The 16,951-nt window shown below is 40.8% G+C and overlaps 1 protein-coding gene across 2 annotated transcripts in view; it reads right to left on the reverse strand.

Annotated features, from left to right (window-relative positions):
- The window catches only part of VPS50 (VPS50, EARP/GARPII complex subunit), a 97,168-nt gene extending 82,581 nt beyond the window's left edge, over window positions 1-14,587 (reverse strand). Inside the window, exons 1-2 of one of the 2 annotated variants that reach the window (XM_008064261.1) lie at window positions 14,429-14,587; window positions 7,934-8,002 (exon numbers count right to left, since the gene is read on the reverse strand). In XM_008064261.1, the coding sequence (XP_008062452.1) occupies window positions 7,934-8,002; window positions 14,429-14,461 (102 nt within the window). In that variant the 5' untranslated portion in view covers window positions 14,462-14,587. The remainder of the gene's footprint in view (window positions 1-7,933; window positions 8,003-14,428) is intronic. The other variant, XM_008064262.1, reaches the window with a different exon arrangement.
- Window positions 14,588-16,951: the final 2,364 nt, after the last annotated feature.

The following is a 16,951-nucleotide window of genomic DNA, read 5'->3' on the forward strand; positions in this document are numbered from 1 at the left end:
AAAAAAAAAAAAAAAAAATCAGCTGGGCGTGGTAGCGTGCGCCTGTAATTCCGGCTACTTGGAAGGCTGAGGTGGAAGGATCGCCGGAGCCCAACAGGTCGAGGCTGCGGTGGCCGGAAGCGGCCACTGCACTCCAGTCTGGGCGACAGAGTGAGACTCTAAATCAAAAAAAAAATAAAATAAAATCATTTTACAGTCATTAAAATAATACCTAACAAAAATGCTAATTAAATACACAAAAACTATCTGGTCAATTAAGAACATTATTTTTCAAATAGAGATACTCTAGATTACTTTATTGTAGGGCATATTTTACATTTACAAAAAGAACCTGGCTTGGATATCTTTTAGAGTTTAACTTGTATTTTATACCATAAAAGTAACTATAAAATTATCCCCTATTAGTAGGTCCATGCTAAAAAAATTCAGAACAATAAATCTAAAACTTAAGAAAACATTCCAATAAATTTAAAAGAGATGGCAAAGTCACATATATCAAAACTGCATAATCAAAAATGCACGGAAAATAAAATGCCTCTTCCATACCAACCTAGCCTATAAAAACACAATGAAAAAAAAGGTCAGTGATACAGCCATCACCAAGTCAGCATATGCTATCGGGTACCAAAAGCACAGGAAGAAACCCAGGTCTCACAATGGGCACACTCCTGTGGGTTCATCTTGACATGCTACCCTTCTGAGCACCCTGAACAGCAGTGTGGACAGCAGACTGGGTTGAACCCAGTCTTGTGGGAGGGAAGGAGCCCAGCCAGCGTCCCTGCACACAAGGGGAAGCATGAAATGGCAGTGGAAGAGGAGCCAGGGTTTCAGAGCAACTTCCCCCGGACGCCCACAGGCATTTCCCGCATGCTGAGGAAAACAGCGAAGCCCTGCAAGGATGTGGCAATGTTGCCCCCAGGAGTTCCACAGCTCCTCCAGCAGGACATGCAGTTGACAAATTCAAGAAAAAAATATTTGAAGACCACAAAGACTGCCAAGATTAAAGATACCAGATACGGAGCCATGACAAAAACCCAAACAGCCCTTAATGACAGTGTGCACTCATTTTCAACGAATAATGGCCGATGACATGACACCATGTGCAGGTGCCCAGACAGGACCTCACTGACCAATATGAAGGTAGACACTTAGCTGCAACTCTGCTATTAGCTTTGGGAAACTCAAGCTCTTCATGCCTAGTTCTTTTCACTGTAAAGGACACATACTCAAAATGACAGTGAAACTGTCAAAGTAATTAAGAATACCAAACAAAGGTAAAACATGACTTCATGTATAAATATCCACCAAGGTACCTTTCAAATGTGATAAATCTGAAAAAAGAGTGCAATCTGTAAATGCGTATAAAAGGTCAGATGGTATGCATTCCTACAGAACTAAGCTATTAATATCACAGAGAGCAGACAAACCCATACAATTTCAAAGAACTGACATGGGACACTCGACACTCTACATGTGGAAAACCTGGGCTAAGGAGGGGATAAAGCTTAGATGAGCAGAAAAAGAAACATAGCACACAAAACAGAATTCAATCCAGAGCATGAGTCCCCAAGCACACTACGTCCCCATAAAATACCCTCCCTTCCAAACAAGCCTGGTGACCCCTTCGTGAAATATGCTTCTTCACTCATTCAGACAAACTCATCCGACCAGCATCCAACCACCATGCTCCTTCTGGCTCCACTCGGCAGTCTGGAAAACTCCTCTCTACCTAATCATTCTCTGAACGTTTCATGGCTGTCAGGGCTGCCTGCTCGATCAGATCTCACGTTTCTCGAGCACTAAGATGGATTTCTCCTCACTCTCCATCACTGTGCTCCACAGGGTCAAAGCATACTGTGGATAATAATCACTGATAAAACTAAAACTACACAGTTCGGGTAAAAAGAGAATAGAAGACAAAAGGGAAAAGATAGAATGCTCTTGTTCTGACAGTCAAAATTTTCCACAAGCTCTTAATAAAAGGTTCCTTTCTTCTAAAATTAACAATAAATGTCACATGATTAAGGAATATTTAATGCATGTAAATTAGAAAAATAAACAGAAGCAACAAGATTGCACATTCTTAATATAATTGCTCCATAATTTAATATTAACTGCTTCCTAGGATTGGAGATGTACAAAAATACATAATTCTTCACCTAGCACAGAACCAATTTGGCAAGCCAGTACACAGGTGTGAGGCCCAATTTTGCATAAAGAAAATAAACAAAAGATTTCCTACAAAAAAATTAATTACAGACAAAATGGGGGAATAATAAGAATACCAAATGAAGTTTCTTACACTATATTTAAACGTGATATACGAAAAAGTTACAATATTAGATATTTAAGCTAATTTTGAGAAAATATTTCAGTCTTAAAAGCTGTTATATTAATAAAATGTCTAAAAGGATTTTTTTTTACAGTAAATTCTGTGTCACATAGTAAGTATATGTATTTATTATATAAATGCTCTGTGAAACATGAAAATCCAAAAATATTCTGTCAACAAATAAAGACTACCAAATGTTCCATAAGTTGCTGCCAATGGTAATCAACCACTCCTAAAATAAAGAAAAAGTACATCAGCGTCAACTCAGAACTACAGGTGGAGGAAAACCACAATTAATGGATTTAGTTGCAGCGAGATGACAAAAGCACAAAAGGCAGACATGAGCAAATCGAACCTCTCCCCTGCTGTCATTAGAAACAAACCTGCCTGCTTTCTCTATCTTTCCCCATCAATATAATTCCACCTAGCAAACAAGTTATTTAATTCCCACGACATAAAACTCCCACGTCAGGTCATACAGGAACAAAATGACACAACACAGCTCCTTCCTGAGAGGGCAGAAGCCACAGGAGGGTCAGATAAGGGAGCAAAGGATGGCAAGGCAAGGCAGAACTGGGGGCGGGAGGGGCAGGCAAAATGAGGGACGTCCAAGGACTGGCACTCACAGCCAAAGAAAGAGGCGGCACACGGAAAATACGAGAAGAGGTAGTGTTTCACATTTAAGGAACTGGGGGACATGGCTACAAGCATGAAACAAAGCAGAGGTAAAAGCACTATTCTGGGAAAGCGCTTCATAGGTTAAAGCAATAAAGGGTAGAAAAACATCACAGAGAGAGTCTGTATGTAACCCAGGAGACAATGAAATGCAACTACCAAGATTTTTTTAAAAATTCAATAAATTTATTTATAGTAGGACCATATATTCTTTACGAAAAGTAAAGTATCTTAAGACGTATCACTGTGTCAGGTGCTTCATCAAAAATAAGCATAAATACTCCATATTTTCTTAATGCAATAAACCAAGCAGCGGTCAATGTTTTAGGAGCTGCTTTTTCCAGCAGTCACCACATCATAAGGTTGCGCATGAGACTACCTAGCATATTTTTCTATTTTGATCATCTCTGAGATACAGTTACATGAAAACACACATAAAATGCACTTCACAAATGATGTAACTTTATGAAAAATTAAGAAAAACAATCACAACAGAAACTTATGTCAACATTTTTTTATTTAGCCAAGACAAATTTCCTCTCAGCATAATAACAAAAGGTTTTATGAGAACTGGGAATTCAAGACTATAAAACAATTTGAGCCCTCAAATATACACTTCCAGGATGCTTCTAACGAACCAGACTATCACTTTACAAAGCAATTTCCCACTCGGTTCATCTCTCAAGCTAAGGAGGGAAAACAGAGACTGCTAATTTTGCATTTAACCACTACTTTTAAATTGTCCAAAATAACACACTAATTAAAAATACCAACTCAAGTTTAGAACTCTAAAATTTCACTCACTTTTACAAGTGTAAAAAGCTCATTATGACACCTTAACAATTTGCCTAAGATTATGAAACTTATATTCTCAATTCTGAAAAATAGCTTAACCTGATTTCTAAAACCACAAAACAGCTTGGAAATTCATGCTTCAGTACTGAGTTTTTTTTCAAACAAAAAGATGAATGCAAATTCTTCATTTACAGGTCAGGCTCAGAATGCTGCAGAAAACGCATAGAATCAAGAGGAAATGCAACCCATAGTCCCTACTATCCTCACTTGTTAGGCACATCACAGACCTGATTCCATGCCCGAGGGCAGAACACCCAGTGTGTATGGGGGGAATTCTGATCTCCTAAAGTGTGAGTCTGGGTTTGCCACACAAATCTTATCCAAGACTTTTTGGTTACTGTCAGCATTCCTTCATCAGTCTACATTAAACAAATAAACAAACAAAAAACTGTTCTTAAAAAATTCTAACACCAGAAGCCATAATCTTACCAAAGTTAGCATCACATTAGAGAGCAAGCTGAAAGCAAAAAATGTTTAGCCACAAAAATCTATACAGAGATAAAGGAAGAACAAAACATGACATTTTCAATATTCAATCGGTAGTATAAAAGCAAAGAATCACGGAACAGAAACAGGTTTGACCTGTCTCCAAATGAAACAGGATTCAAACCTATCTGAAGATCACAGATACCCCACAACCACACAACATGTAAGTTTATAAAGAATTGCCAGAAGTCTGACTATGTGGGGGAATGGCATATTTTCTTTGAATCCCGCTAGAGCAACAATCATAATCCATCAAGAGCCAGTTAATCAGTTTCCCTGTGCGTGTTTTCAATAAAACATGTCTTTTCAAGCCTTCTCTCTTTTTATAGGGCTTTCAGTGCCATCTAGTGGAATAATATTGCGGTTACAATTTAAAAGGAGGTTTTAGCAAAATGATTTAAAGGAAAGTTTTATAAAATGTACGGTGAGTGGATTGCCTGAGCCTGCGGGTTCGAGACCCGCCTGGACAGGCGAGACTTCATCTCTACAATAAATCAAAAAAATTAGCCGGGCGTGGTAGCATGCACCTGAAGTTCCAGCTACTTGGAAGGCTGAAGTGGAAGGATCACCGGAGCCCAAAAATGTATGGTGTTATTTTATCTAGCTTTAATCACAATTAAGTGATAAAAATGAAGTACAAGTAATAAAAATGACTGTATTTAATACTTTCTACACAATAAAGTATTTCAAAGATTTGTATATTTGTTTTTAAAGAAATAGATCATGAATTAAAACTGATTTAATTCACAGAAATGTACTGAGTTAGTAACATGAAATAAAATCACAAAATTAGAAAGAAAAAAATTTATCTAATTTCCAAACATCCCATCACACCCTCTCTCTATAAAAAACACCTCTATCCTGAAAAAGACATCACAGCACCGTCATCACAGAGTCCCCCACAGACCCCTCCACCACCCACAGCCAGAGGGACCCTCAACCCTGAATTGTCTTTTAAAACATCCCTCAAACTTAGCCCTTCTCCCCTCCCTGATCTCAGAATTCTGTATCAGTTTCCTGGTTTCCAGCTCCATGAGACACCTCACCCTTTGAGCTATGACCTTTCCAAAAGAGGGTGATGTCCACTCTAAGGGTCTGCCCTCATTCCCACCTACCCACCTTCTCCTGGTCCTAAACCTGCCCTCGCTACCACTTAACCCATGAAAGTTAATAAAGTCCTCTGGTCATAAACCTCAATACTACTCCTGTCTAATACAGACACCAATCTTCTGAAGACATTCATCATCTAAAAGACTGTTTGGGACATTTTTTTGAATGTATATTTCTCATATCATATTTCTCCTACAAATGTTGCAATATAGGAAGTAGAAAACAATTAAAAAGTGCTCTAAAATATCAAGTCCAATCACACCTTTTCACTGATGAGGAAACTGAGGCACTATGCACTAAAATGCACTGAATGTTTTAAGTCAACACTTGAACTCAGGCCTCCAGGCTGTTATTCCAGACACTTCCCACATCTCTTGGTAGAGCTCTGGAAATCAAGCTCTGAAGCTCGCGTGTGGTTTTAGGATCCTTTCCACAGGCACTAAGACATCAAGTCAAATCCATCTAACTGATTTCACAGAAGTACTTGAAACTCCAGAAGACATCCTGCCAAAACACAGACCGTCATACAGTACAAACACCATGGAGCAGGCAGACATGCAAGAAATATTTGTTGAGTGGATTAAGTATAAAAACAAAAATGCTCTCTGATACTAAGCCAATATATTCTCAAATTTTGACCCCAACAGATATTTCTTTTGTTACCTCACCCTATATTTTTCTGTCACAGAAAAAAAAATTAAAGGCATAGGTAAGGCAATCATGTAGCAGCAAACTTAGCTGCACCCTATTGGTATTTATGAGTCCATTAAATCAAGGCCTAAAAAACCCAAACCTTATCTTCAAAGAATACTATCAGGAGCCAGTATTTCAGTAAAAATTTATACAACAATATTAGTGTCAGTACATATTTTCAGGTTTATAATATGTAAACACTGAAATTATGGAAACACTACAGAAAGTGTTTGTTGAAAGTGAGCATGTAGGTTCTTAATACTTATATTTTTACTTTTTAATTGGGGTTTAGCAAATAACCTCAAATGCAGTCCTAGTAATTAATAATCTTATGATTATTTTGATTATCACATATTATAATAAATACTAATCTTAATTCTTCATAATTCTTGTAACAAATTAAATAAGTTCAAATGGATAACAAATTTAGTCAATAAATACTAATTTCTTATATCCTTACCTCTGCATTAAAAGGTCATTAATTTGAAATGTAACAGAATCCACTTTCCCAGAATGGAATTTTAAGTAATTCTACTTTATGCTACGAAAATTGCCAGTAAAACTTTCAAATAGTTCCTAGCATAGTCCTGTTTCCTTTTTCTCCATCTTATGAGACTCCCATCATGACTAGTAGTTCCCACATATGGCTCCACAGTGGAATCACCTGGGGAGCTTAAGCTGTGACTTGGCAGGGGTACTCTCAAGTCTAAATGTGCAGCAAAGTCTGGGTACCAGGGTCTTGACACTGAATGTCTGAGCTGAGATTTCTGAAATCGGTCTCCAAGTTTCCTTTCCCCTAGAAAGCTCTAAAAAGAATCTTCATTTTTTTTCTACTTTTCTATTCTATTTTGTCCACCAAAATTCCAAATTTGCAATATACAGGTTGCCATCTGACTCACATCTCCTCTTAAAATGGGACATAGTAATGTGAAAATTGTACCCAATGATTTCAAAGGTTTCTTCCCACTTCGAATTTATATAGTTCTCAAAACAAACAAATAGCCCTGGCGTGTCAAGCACACACAATGCCCTTCAGATTCTTTAACAGCCCTCCTTTTTCTAGTGATTTAAACCATATGAAATGTGCCAATATTTAACCATTTTAAATCCAAACAAACAGCCACTTCATGACGCACCCATATATTTTCTTCCTATGGATCCTTTCTATTAGAACCTTCTCGTGTAACACAACCCAAGCTAACCTATTTCTTTCTTGAAAACTTCACTGGAATCTCAATTCTCTGTCCCAACTTAGAAAGACATTATGATAAGAAAGGGCCCCATTCCTGAAGACCAGGAATGCCTATCCTAATGAGTGACATGGAGCTATTCATGAAGTTAATGTTTGAAAGTTTTTCCATATTGTGTCCACTTGTATACCTAACCCTGAATTGTACCCCACATATTTAAAATAAAATAAAAAGAAATAAAAAAAGTTTTTCCATGCAATCATTTACAGTGACTACTTATATAGTATAAATTATTTCCAAATCCAAAAAGTATCTACCTAAGCCAAATGAATGTTTTCAGGCTAAGAATTTCATATAATAAACCCTACATTTATTAATTTTGCATTTTCTGCTTTCCTATAATGAATCACGCTGTACCCCAACAAATAACAAAAACAAACCCTACACCTCCAGCACTACAGAAATTTCCCTAGCTTATTAGAACCACCATCTACGTGTGGGAAAGAAGAGAGTCTGTGAATCAATGACTATCCAGAGGCAAGCCTATTTCTTAAGGAAATGAAAAGTCACGCTCACACATGTAGATCAATACCTTTCCAGGGACCCGGAGACTCTCTATGGCACCAAGATCACTGAGGCTTCCCGGAGGGCTTTTCGGACCCTTAAAAAAGAGAAAGATACAGAGAATTTGAATCATGCAGAAGAAATGGAAAACTCTACTACTGAAACAGAGATCTACCAAAGCAGAAATGACCACTTTAAAAATAAAAATCTTCCTGCTTTATGGCTGCATAAAATTCTGTCATGTATATATACCACATTTTCTTTATCCAGTTCATTTCAGGGGCATTCGGGATAAAATACAGTTAAATAAATAACAGTAATTCTATTTCAAAACATAAAAAATATGTATTTTAAAAACACTGCCACTTAATAGATCTAGTACTGTTATTAAATAAAGTAAGGACGTACTTTTGGTCTTTTAGAATAAAAGAGTATTATAGGGCACGTTCACAACCAATGGTGGAAGTCTAACCTATCCACGATGCAAAAACAACCAAAAAAAAGAAAAGAAACTTAAGCAGAAAAAAAAGCATTCTATAGAAGAAAAGTACCACTGTAACAAACATTACTAAATCCACCTGGTAAAAAGGTCCAAGCAACAGTACGATGATTCACAGATGCAATGTACTAACCACTGAGTTCACCAGACACCTTCATACAGCACTGACTGCTTTGCTGACACAGGAACCCCTTCTTCACCTGAGTATTCCTCACCCATGTATCCAGTTCTGCTGTATAAACAAGATTCAAACTCCAGGTCTCACTGCCTTCAACCTGCTCTTTAGCTCTTGGCTACCCTGCACTTCCTAGATTCACATCAACTGAGGGATTCTGAAAGCACTGTTTGTACCAGGGGAAACTGTCAAGACAGATAGAAGTTAGCTATTGAAACTTTCTTTAAAAGCTTCCTTTTAAAAATAGGCTATTCAAGCAGACACCCAATAGCCCTGTAATATGAGCCATTCGGGTTAGGTATTATTATTAGATATACTAGCCTTTAGAATAGCTATTATTATTCATCTGAGGAGAGATTTATGATACAAACTGCCCTTAAGGGGTCCTATACTGGGGTACTTCCTAACCAAAATATATGGTATTCTTATGTTGATGACTTGAGACTTGCAGCAGAATTTGCTAATCTTTTATTTACAGAGGTGTGTGCTTCATCTTCCCTACTGTAAAATACCACCTGTTAGATCTACAATTTTTATGACAAAGTGCTCTACCCCAACTCCAAGTCTTCTATTACTTCCAGAATATCTAATCCACCTACCCTTCTCAATTAGGACCAGGGATCTGCAATGTAACAAGCACCCCAGGAGACTCTGATTTTGATCACCAATGTTTTACAAACATATCTAGACATTTTCCAAGATAATACCTCAGCCAAAGCAGTCAACTTTAAGGTTTTAAATACATCTCTCTTTCCCTCCCAAAACTTAGTTCCAAAGGAAGGAAGACAAAGTCTTAATTGGCTAGCAAAGTTCCAGGAACACAGTAGACACCAAAGAAATAAGAAAATTATTAGGTGGAAGTCACTGGTCAGGCTTCAGGCACCAGTAGGAGCACGCAACTGACTGCAAAGTAAGAAGCCCAGAAATGCTGGAAGAGAAGGGTCTCCTGAGGGTTAACGTGCCCTACATGAATGAGAGGAGTGTATATAACTCGGCGTAGAGTTAACAGGTCTTATGTCTCTTCTCAAGAGTGTAAATAGCTAGTCCAGGGCATGGGGTTAACAGACTTCACATGAGTGAGGGGTGTGTATATAACTAGTGCTGGACATGGGGTTAACAGGCCTTACATGAGTGAGAGGTGTGTATTTAACTGGTCTTGGGCGTGGGTTTAATAGGCCTTACATTAGTGGGAGGAGTGTATATAACTAGCTTTGCACATAGGGTTAACAGGCATAATGTGTGTGAGGGGAAGAGCATGTGACTAGCCTCGGGCTATTTGTTCTTCCTGGTCTCAGTTTCTCATCAACAGTTACCAGAGCATTGCATCAAAAGTGGTGAAGCTGGCAGGGCCGGTACATAGCTTAACTTCCATATACATGACACATACACACATGAAAACTTCATGATGGGATTCAAAATCATGACCATCCCTAAAATATTTTTTTTAAGTCTAACTGCCCTAACTTTTAAACAAACATTTTAAAAGTACAGACACTCCTCAACTTAAGCTGAGCCCATTATAATGTGCCATCATAAATCAAAAACACTCTCTTAAATTGAAAATACATTAAATAACCCAATTAACCCATCCTTAAGTCAAAACTCATAAGCCCAGCCATAGTAAATCGGGGACATCTGTATAGATTTGCCTCACTCTGAAAGGGCCATAACAGAGTATACCATAGACTTGGGTTAAAAGGGTGTACTCCGCTGCGTCAGTGGTCAACAAAGGTCCAGGCTCGAGCTTGCAAATAAAAACCCTCTTAAACTTTCATCGGAATTGGCTCTTGGTAGTTTCTCGGATTAAACATTCGGCCACTACAACTCATCTAACAAAAATCTTTGGAGGTCTAGACTGTGTCTAATTTTCCCTTCCTCAGAGCTACTCCGCAAAGCAATCAATACCCTAACGTGAATGGGATCTATGTCCACACCTGGAACAAGGTCTTACCTCCACATCAGTCCTCACACAACAACTCGCTACTAATACACTGCAGCTTTCTGCCAAATGTACAAATAAAAGTTGTAGGAACTGGAACCAGTGGACCTGGGAGAATACTGGGTGCAGTGACTGCAGGAATGGACCCCAGCTGGCAGAAAAGGTGGAGCTCTGACTTTCTCGCTGCAGTCTTGAGCGCCTGCCCTTCCTGTGTGGCACATCCCAGTCATGGTGACGACTCACAGGCTAACACGGAGCAACAGTGTAACAAACGTGTCTGGCTCTTCACAAGCATTCTCTAGGTGTTATCCATTATTCTTAATATTATTATTATTATAGAGAAACGTTTTTATCAATAAGTAAGGAAGACTACACAAATGTCTCAAAGCACAACATGTGACACAACTGTATTTAGGAGTATAACTCTTTAAACCTTTGATTATCAATTTTCTTATTGTTTTTTTTATTCTTTTTTTATTGATTATCGATTTTATAAATTTTTACTAACAAATACAAAGTCATTTTTATTTTATCTTCTATCTAAAGCATGAACTGATGATTATAACTAGTTCTCTGTCTTCATTAAATTGAAACTTTCATTCTAATCATTAACTGTAATTTTCTTTTGTATTTGATTTTTGTTTCTATAATCTCCCCGGCTTAAATTTAAGCAAAATTCAGCATAAATAACACCTGCCTCTGTACTTCATTTCTTTGCCCAAATCAGATTAACGCCTCCAACTACTCAGTTATTTCTACATGAGTCCTTACTTTCCATTTATGAGACCAGCAACTTAGGTCCTGTCCATCCAAAGGAGCACCTGCAGAGATGTGTGTTTCCTTCTCTTTTTGACAAAACTCAAGAGTGTCTATGCCCAGTCCCCAGTTTCTCTCCCCGTTTTTTCCTGAGCCGCCCAGTCCCTAGTTTCTCTCCCCGTTTTTTCTTCCACACCACTTCATGAAAACCGCTGCTGTGGCGTCACTGAGGACCTCCATGTCATACAGCATAGAAGCTCCTTCTCATTCTCACCTTCCCTGGCCGAGCTGTGCATCTAAGACAGCAGATCACTCCTTCCTCTCTTAAATTCTTTCTGTGGCTTCTAGGTAGCTTCTTGATTGTTCTCTGTATCCAACATTCATTAAACAAATAAATAGGTTGCCCCTGGGTGCTGCAGATATCCCTCCTCACTTGCTGCTCCTCCTGGCTCTGCCTTTCTGGGTCCCTCCCCACCCATGAGTTTCTAACAATGACCTCTCAAAAACTCTGGCCCTGAATTCTGCATAACTATGCTCACTCCATTGGTGATCTTAGTTTATATGCAACCTACATGTTTTTAGTGCCCAAAGTTTCATCTATGCTCTACATTTCTCCCCATACACTCATTCAGACTGCCTTCTCTCTCCACTTAAACATCTAAGAGGCTTTCGAATTCACAAGTCTAAAAGCAGCCTCAGTCTGTTCCTCCCTCAGTTTATCCATCTCACCAATGGCAAGCCCATTCTTCCAAGTATCGGGCCAAACCATTTGAGGTCATCCTCAATGCTACCCGTTCCCTCATAGCCCAAATCCAGCCTGTCGGGAAATCCTGTCAGCTCTACATTGAAATGCACCTGCCATCTGACTTCTCAATGCTTCCCCCACAAGCTCCCAAGCTAGGGCCCACAGAAACCTCAGGATGGCCACAACAGCCCTTCCTGGCTGCCTGTCCTTGCTCTCATCCACTCTTCAATCTCCTCAACACAAGTCAGAAATGCCATTCTACAGTGCTATTGCAGACTATGTCAGTCCTCCAGCTGCCATTTCATCCAAAGTGACAACCCTACGGCCCCCGAGGTTCTGTGTGACCTCACCTTCCAGCACTTTCCTTCTCTCTCACTCGCTCCACCACACTGGCCCCTGCAGTCCTAACACATGCTCCTGCCTCTGGCCCCTGCACCTGCTCTTCCTTCCACTGGAAATGCTCCTTCCCAGATGTCCACATGGCTCCCTCCTCACCTTCTCCCGGTCTTCTTTATCACCTTCTCATAGCAGGAGCAGTCTCCCATGTCCACGCTCTCTAAAAGTATCAGGGACCCTGGTTGCCAACAGCTCCCAGGACTCATGATCCTCTTTTTCCTCTAACGCAAGTGTCACCAACTCTGCCCAAGCACTTGTCTATTTTGTTCACTGCTGCATCCCCCCAACTTAGAATAATGTCTACAACACAGTCCTCAATAAACATTTGTTGAATGGACTGAAAGAACAGTGACCAGCACAATGGAGAAAGATGAGAAACAGATCCCATCTGAATAAAGAGAGCTAACAAACCCACTTCCCACTCTTTTGCAGAGATCCTACAACAGCTGAAATGCCCCAAATCTTAAATTTCATAGGCCTTAATTTCCTATCTCCCCACATTAACTCAACATATATTACTAACATATTCTATTGTCTCAAGAAAGAATCATCATTGTGTACTTATTTGTAATCCTCTTACATTTAACCCAATAACAACGTTCCAACTAAAACCCCCACTGTAACTCTAGGCAGCACCCTATTTTCATATCTCACAAATTCATGAAAGTCAAGCCATAACCATACATAATTGGGATAGCTTTAAAACTCCTAATTTTATCTCACTTTTTACACAATATAGTTCCAGCACTTTGTACATGTTCTTTGGTGCTTTTTTTTTTCTGTTCCAATTAAGCACAGATTTGACCTGTTCAAATTCAAGGAGCAATTGATTAAGGCTTAAGCATTACCATTTTTCAGCACTATTGCATTACATTTTGAGACATAAACTTATTGTCACAGGTATCTGGAACTATGTGTGAGAAACTGCCAAATGTTGCTCTCCACTTACTTAAATCTTTATACTAGTCACATAACATTTTAATTCTATTTTCATGGCATTAACAAGGTAACTCGAAAGAAGTAATCATGTAAGGATCGTTTCTGTATTGTCCAACAGAAATATACAATTTGTAACCTATTCAATTACCTCTCAAAAAAAGAATCTGGAATTTGAATTATTTTTGTAATCAACAGAAAAAGAATTCACAAATTAACCTTTCACTAAACGATTATCCTCCACACTCTCCAAACCTTCCAAAAGCCATGTTGATTTAAAACTCTACATTTCTTTCAAATTAAAACAGAGAATGGCCAATTCTAGTGAAATGTTAAAGCTGAAGTAAATAAGGGTAGCTAAAACCACGTCATGATCAATAAGCACATAAAAGGAAATTTGTGCCGCTTCTTAGAAGCAGAGACATTACTAGGAAGACCCTAACATTTATAACACAGGTTACAAAACAGCCAAAGCTCTTATTCATGATTCAGCATTCTGGCAAAAAACAAGATTATTTCCTCACGACAAAGATATTTTTTCAAAAGTAGATTTTCACAAAGAGTTTTCACATGTATTAGCTTATTGACCCTCATAACAGCACTGAGGCAGGATGAACAATTATTTTCGTGTTCACATCCGGAAACCTAAGCTACAAGGTTTAGGGTCTTGCCCCAAATCAAAAAGCCACCAATTCTGTCTTCAAATTATCCTCTTTTTTCGCTCTTTCCAGGTCATCTCGGCTGCACAGGCCGCACCTCCTTCCCCAGGCCCCGCCCGGGAACGACAAGCAGCATGGATGCAGGGGGCCCGTCCCGGGAAGACGGCCAAAAGGGAAGTCAGATGCCCTCTGACCCCTCATTGACCCTGCCTAAAGGGATGTTCCTGGGAGCCCAGTACCCGCGGAGGAGGCCCGCCCGGGCGGTTCGGGTGGGTTTCCCGGATGTGCCCTGCTTCCTAGTCCCCCGCACCTGTCACCATCTAGAACCCAGGTCTCCTCCTCCGCCGCCGGGACAGAACAGCTCGGCTCCGCCCCCAACGGGAGGAAGGAGGCCTTTGCTTCAGCCGCCGGGACTCACCTGCCGGGTCATGAGAGACTTAATTTTCTGCATGCCGAAATCGCGAGGGGTACCCGGCCGCAAGGAGCCAGCAAGTCACACCGAGCCGCCGGACGGCGGGCCCGGACACAAGGACGCCATAGTGGGCGGTCACGTGGCGCCCCGACCCGAGTCCTCCTCCTTTCCTGGGGTGTGCTGGGAACTGTAGTCCTCAGACTATCGCCGGCAGCTGGCGCGAAGCGACGAGGCCGCGCGGGAACTACATTTTCCAGGAAGCAGCGCAGCGGGCGCTCCGTGAAGCCAGCCAATCCCACTGCTCGGCGTGAGCGCCTCGTGCGCCGGTATTCACTGAAGCGCTGCCGTCAGGTAGCCGGGTTTCGGCGACACAAATCTGGAATTTGAAAGCTCGGCCGCAGGTGACCGGGCGAGGAGCGGAGACGCAGCGCGGTCTGGGCGGTGTCTGCCCACAGCCCGAGGCCCCGGGAGCCGAGGAGGCAAGCCCCGAGGGCCTGGGGGACGTGCGGGAGGCGCGGCTCTCCTCCCTCGCTCCGGACCTCCAGGCAGAAGCCCCGAAACCTCCGGGTTTGACCCGCCTGCCCTTGCCCCGAAGGCGCGTCCCGAGACAACGGCGAGGACCCTGTCCCTTGACTGCTTTTGAGACCTTAGCGTTTAGGCAACTTGGGGACTGCGAGTCATGGGCTTCATTTAATAGGACCTTCCAGTTGTGGAAATGCCGGGAGAAACTGCCCTGCGCTGCCTGGAACCGCCAGCGTGCGTTGGACGCTTGGAACCCGGGTTGTCACCGTCATCCGCGTCTTGAGATGACGGGACGGCGATGGGGCCGTGTGGCGCTTGCCTGGTGTCCTGGAGATGGCGGTGTCCAGACGTGGGGTGGGAGAGTGTCACGAGTGCCCAGCGTTTGTGCTCACATTTATTCTAGTGTTTATTTTCTAAAATAGGACACAGACCCGTGATTTGTAAGATACCTCCCAGGAGAACTTAAAAAATGTTGAAGTGCGCCACCCTAATGAAAAATATTAGGGAAATAGTGTTATGAGTGGTATTCAGATACAGAAAGAATAGTGAAGGTGGTTTGCAAGTGGCTGAAGCACGGGGAACGCTGATAGAAATGTCATTTCCAATTCTGAAATTCTGTATGTTGACCCCTCAGAGCCTTATTAATTCCTACCAATGAGACAGTCGTGCTTGAAAGGGGATAAATAAGGATAAATGAGTGAAACGCGTGAGTTGCCAAGCACTGCATTGTGAGAGGCTGTTAGTCCAGCTCTCTGCCCTACAATCACCTTGTGCCCACCTCTGCCCTGCTTAGCGATCCTTCCGAAACCATGTGTTTATATGCTTCTCAGACTCTGCTATTTCCAATCTCAAGGAAATTCCAGTCCCCTTAGGGCAATTCTAATTTGGTTCATTCTTTACCTGCCTTTATTTAAATTGTCAGACGGTTCTTAGGGTGTGAAAATCTCCCATACTTAGTAAAAGTCCCTGGAAGCCTCAAAAGAAACTGCTAAGCACCTAGCTCCTGGGACGGGTGCATGATGTGTGAGGTCCTCAGGACTTCACGGTTTAGTTGAGAAGCATGCCTTGGGGGGATCCAAAAAGCACTTCTCAAACCTGACCAGATTCTCCTGAGGCGTGTGCTACAGCTGCTGCTGTCTTCTTTGGGGTTGCTTGTTGGTCAATATCTCCAGTGATTCTTACAGGAATCCCAGTGCTGGTGTATCAAATCCGTTCTGTAAAGATGAGAACACGAATCCAAATAAGGTTTCAAGACCACACCTTTTATGAGAGCTTGGTCTAGGACTGGAACCTAGATTCAAACTCAGAATTTTTCTCTCTCACACACTCACATGCACAAAGTTAAGGGTGACCTTACAAAAAAGTTTTTTTTTAAATCCAATGTAGGCCACTACTTTGTTAAACTCTGATGTGTCCCTGTGGCTCTTTGAGCTATGGCCACCGTATTTCCTAGCTTTGGTCTCCTCCCCTATCTTGGGGAGGTGAATCTTCTCTCTCTCTCTCTCTCTCTCTTTCATTTATTTTCTAAATAAACTATATTTCCCAATCTAAAAAAAAAAAAAAAATCCAATGTATTTGTTTTTTTTCTGTTAACCAAATTCAGGAAAAATGAGTGTTTTCCATATGTTATTTGACACTAAAAAGCAAGAAATAAAACTTTGTTGTACTCCAATACTCTACATTTTAGTTTTGGGTTTGTTTTTTTTTATATATTGGAGAAATAGACAACTCAGGCTTCTAAAAATGCAAAGGCTGTAACTATAACGCTGAAATCATGTAAATCAAAGCTGGTGTCTAAATAAACTATATTTTCTACTCCAACATACCCTAACACTATATAAAATTTAGCTACCCAAACTCAAAAAAAACAAACTAAGACTTAGAGCCCTAAAAAAAAAAAAAATTGTTAAAAGGTAGAATGTGAGCCAGGTTCGGTGGTTCAGCCTGTAATCCCGTGCCTTTGGGAGGCTGAGGTGAGTGGATTGCCTGGGCCCGTGGGTTCGAGAC

This window comes from Carlito syrichta, unplaced genomic scaffold (assembly GCF_000164805.1).
Source record: "Carlito syrichta isolate Samal-C Ts95f unplaced genomic scaffold, Tarsius_syrichta-2.0.1 Scaffold307254, whole genome shotgun sequence".
In the NCBI taxonomy this organism is placed as follows: Eukaryota; Metazoa; Chordata; class Mammalia; order Primates; family Tarsiidae; genus Carlito; species Carlito syrichta.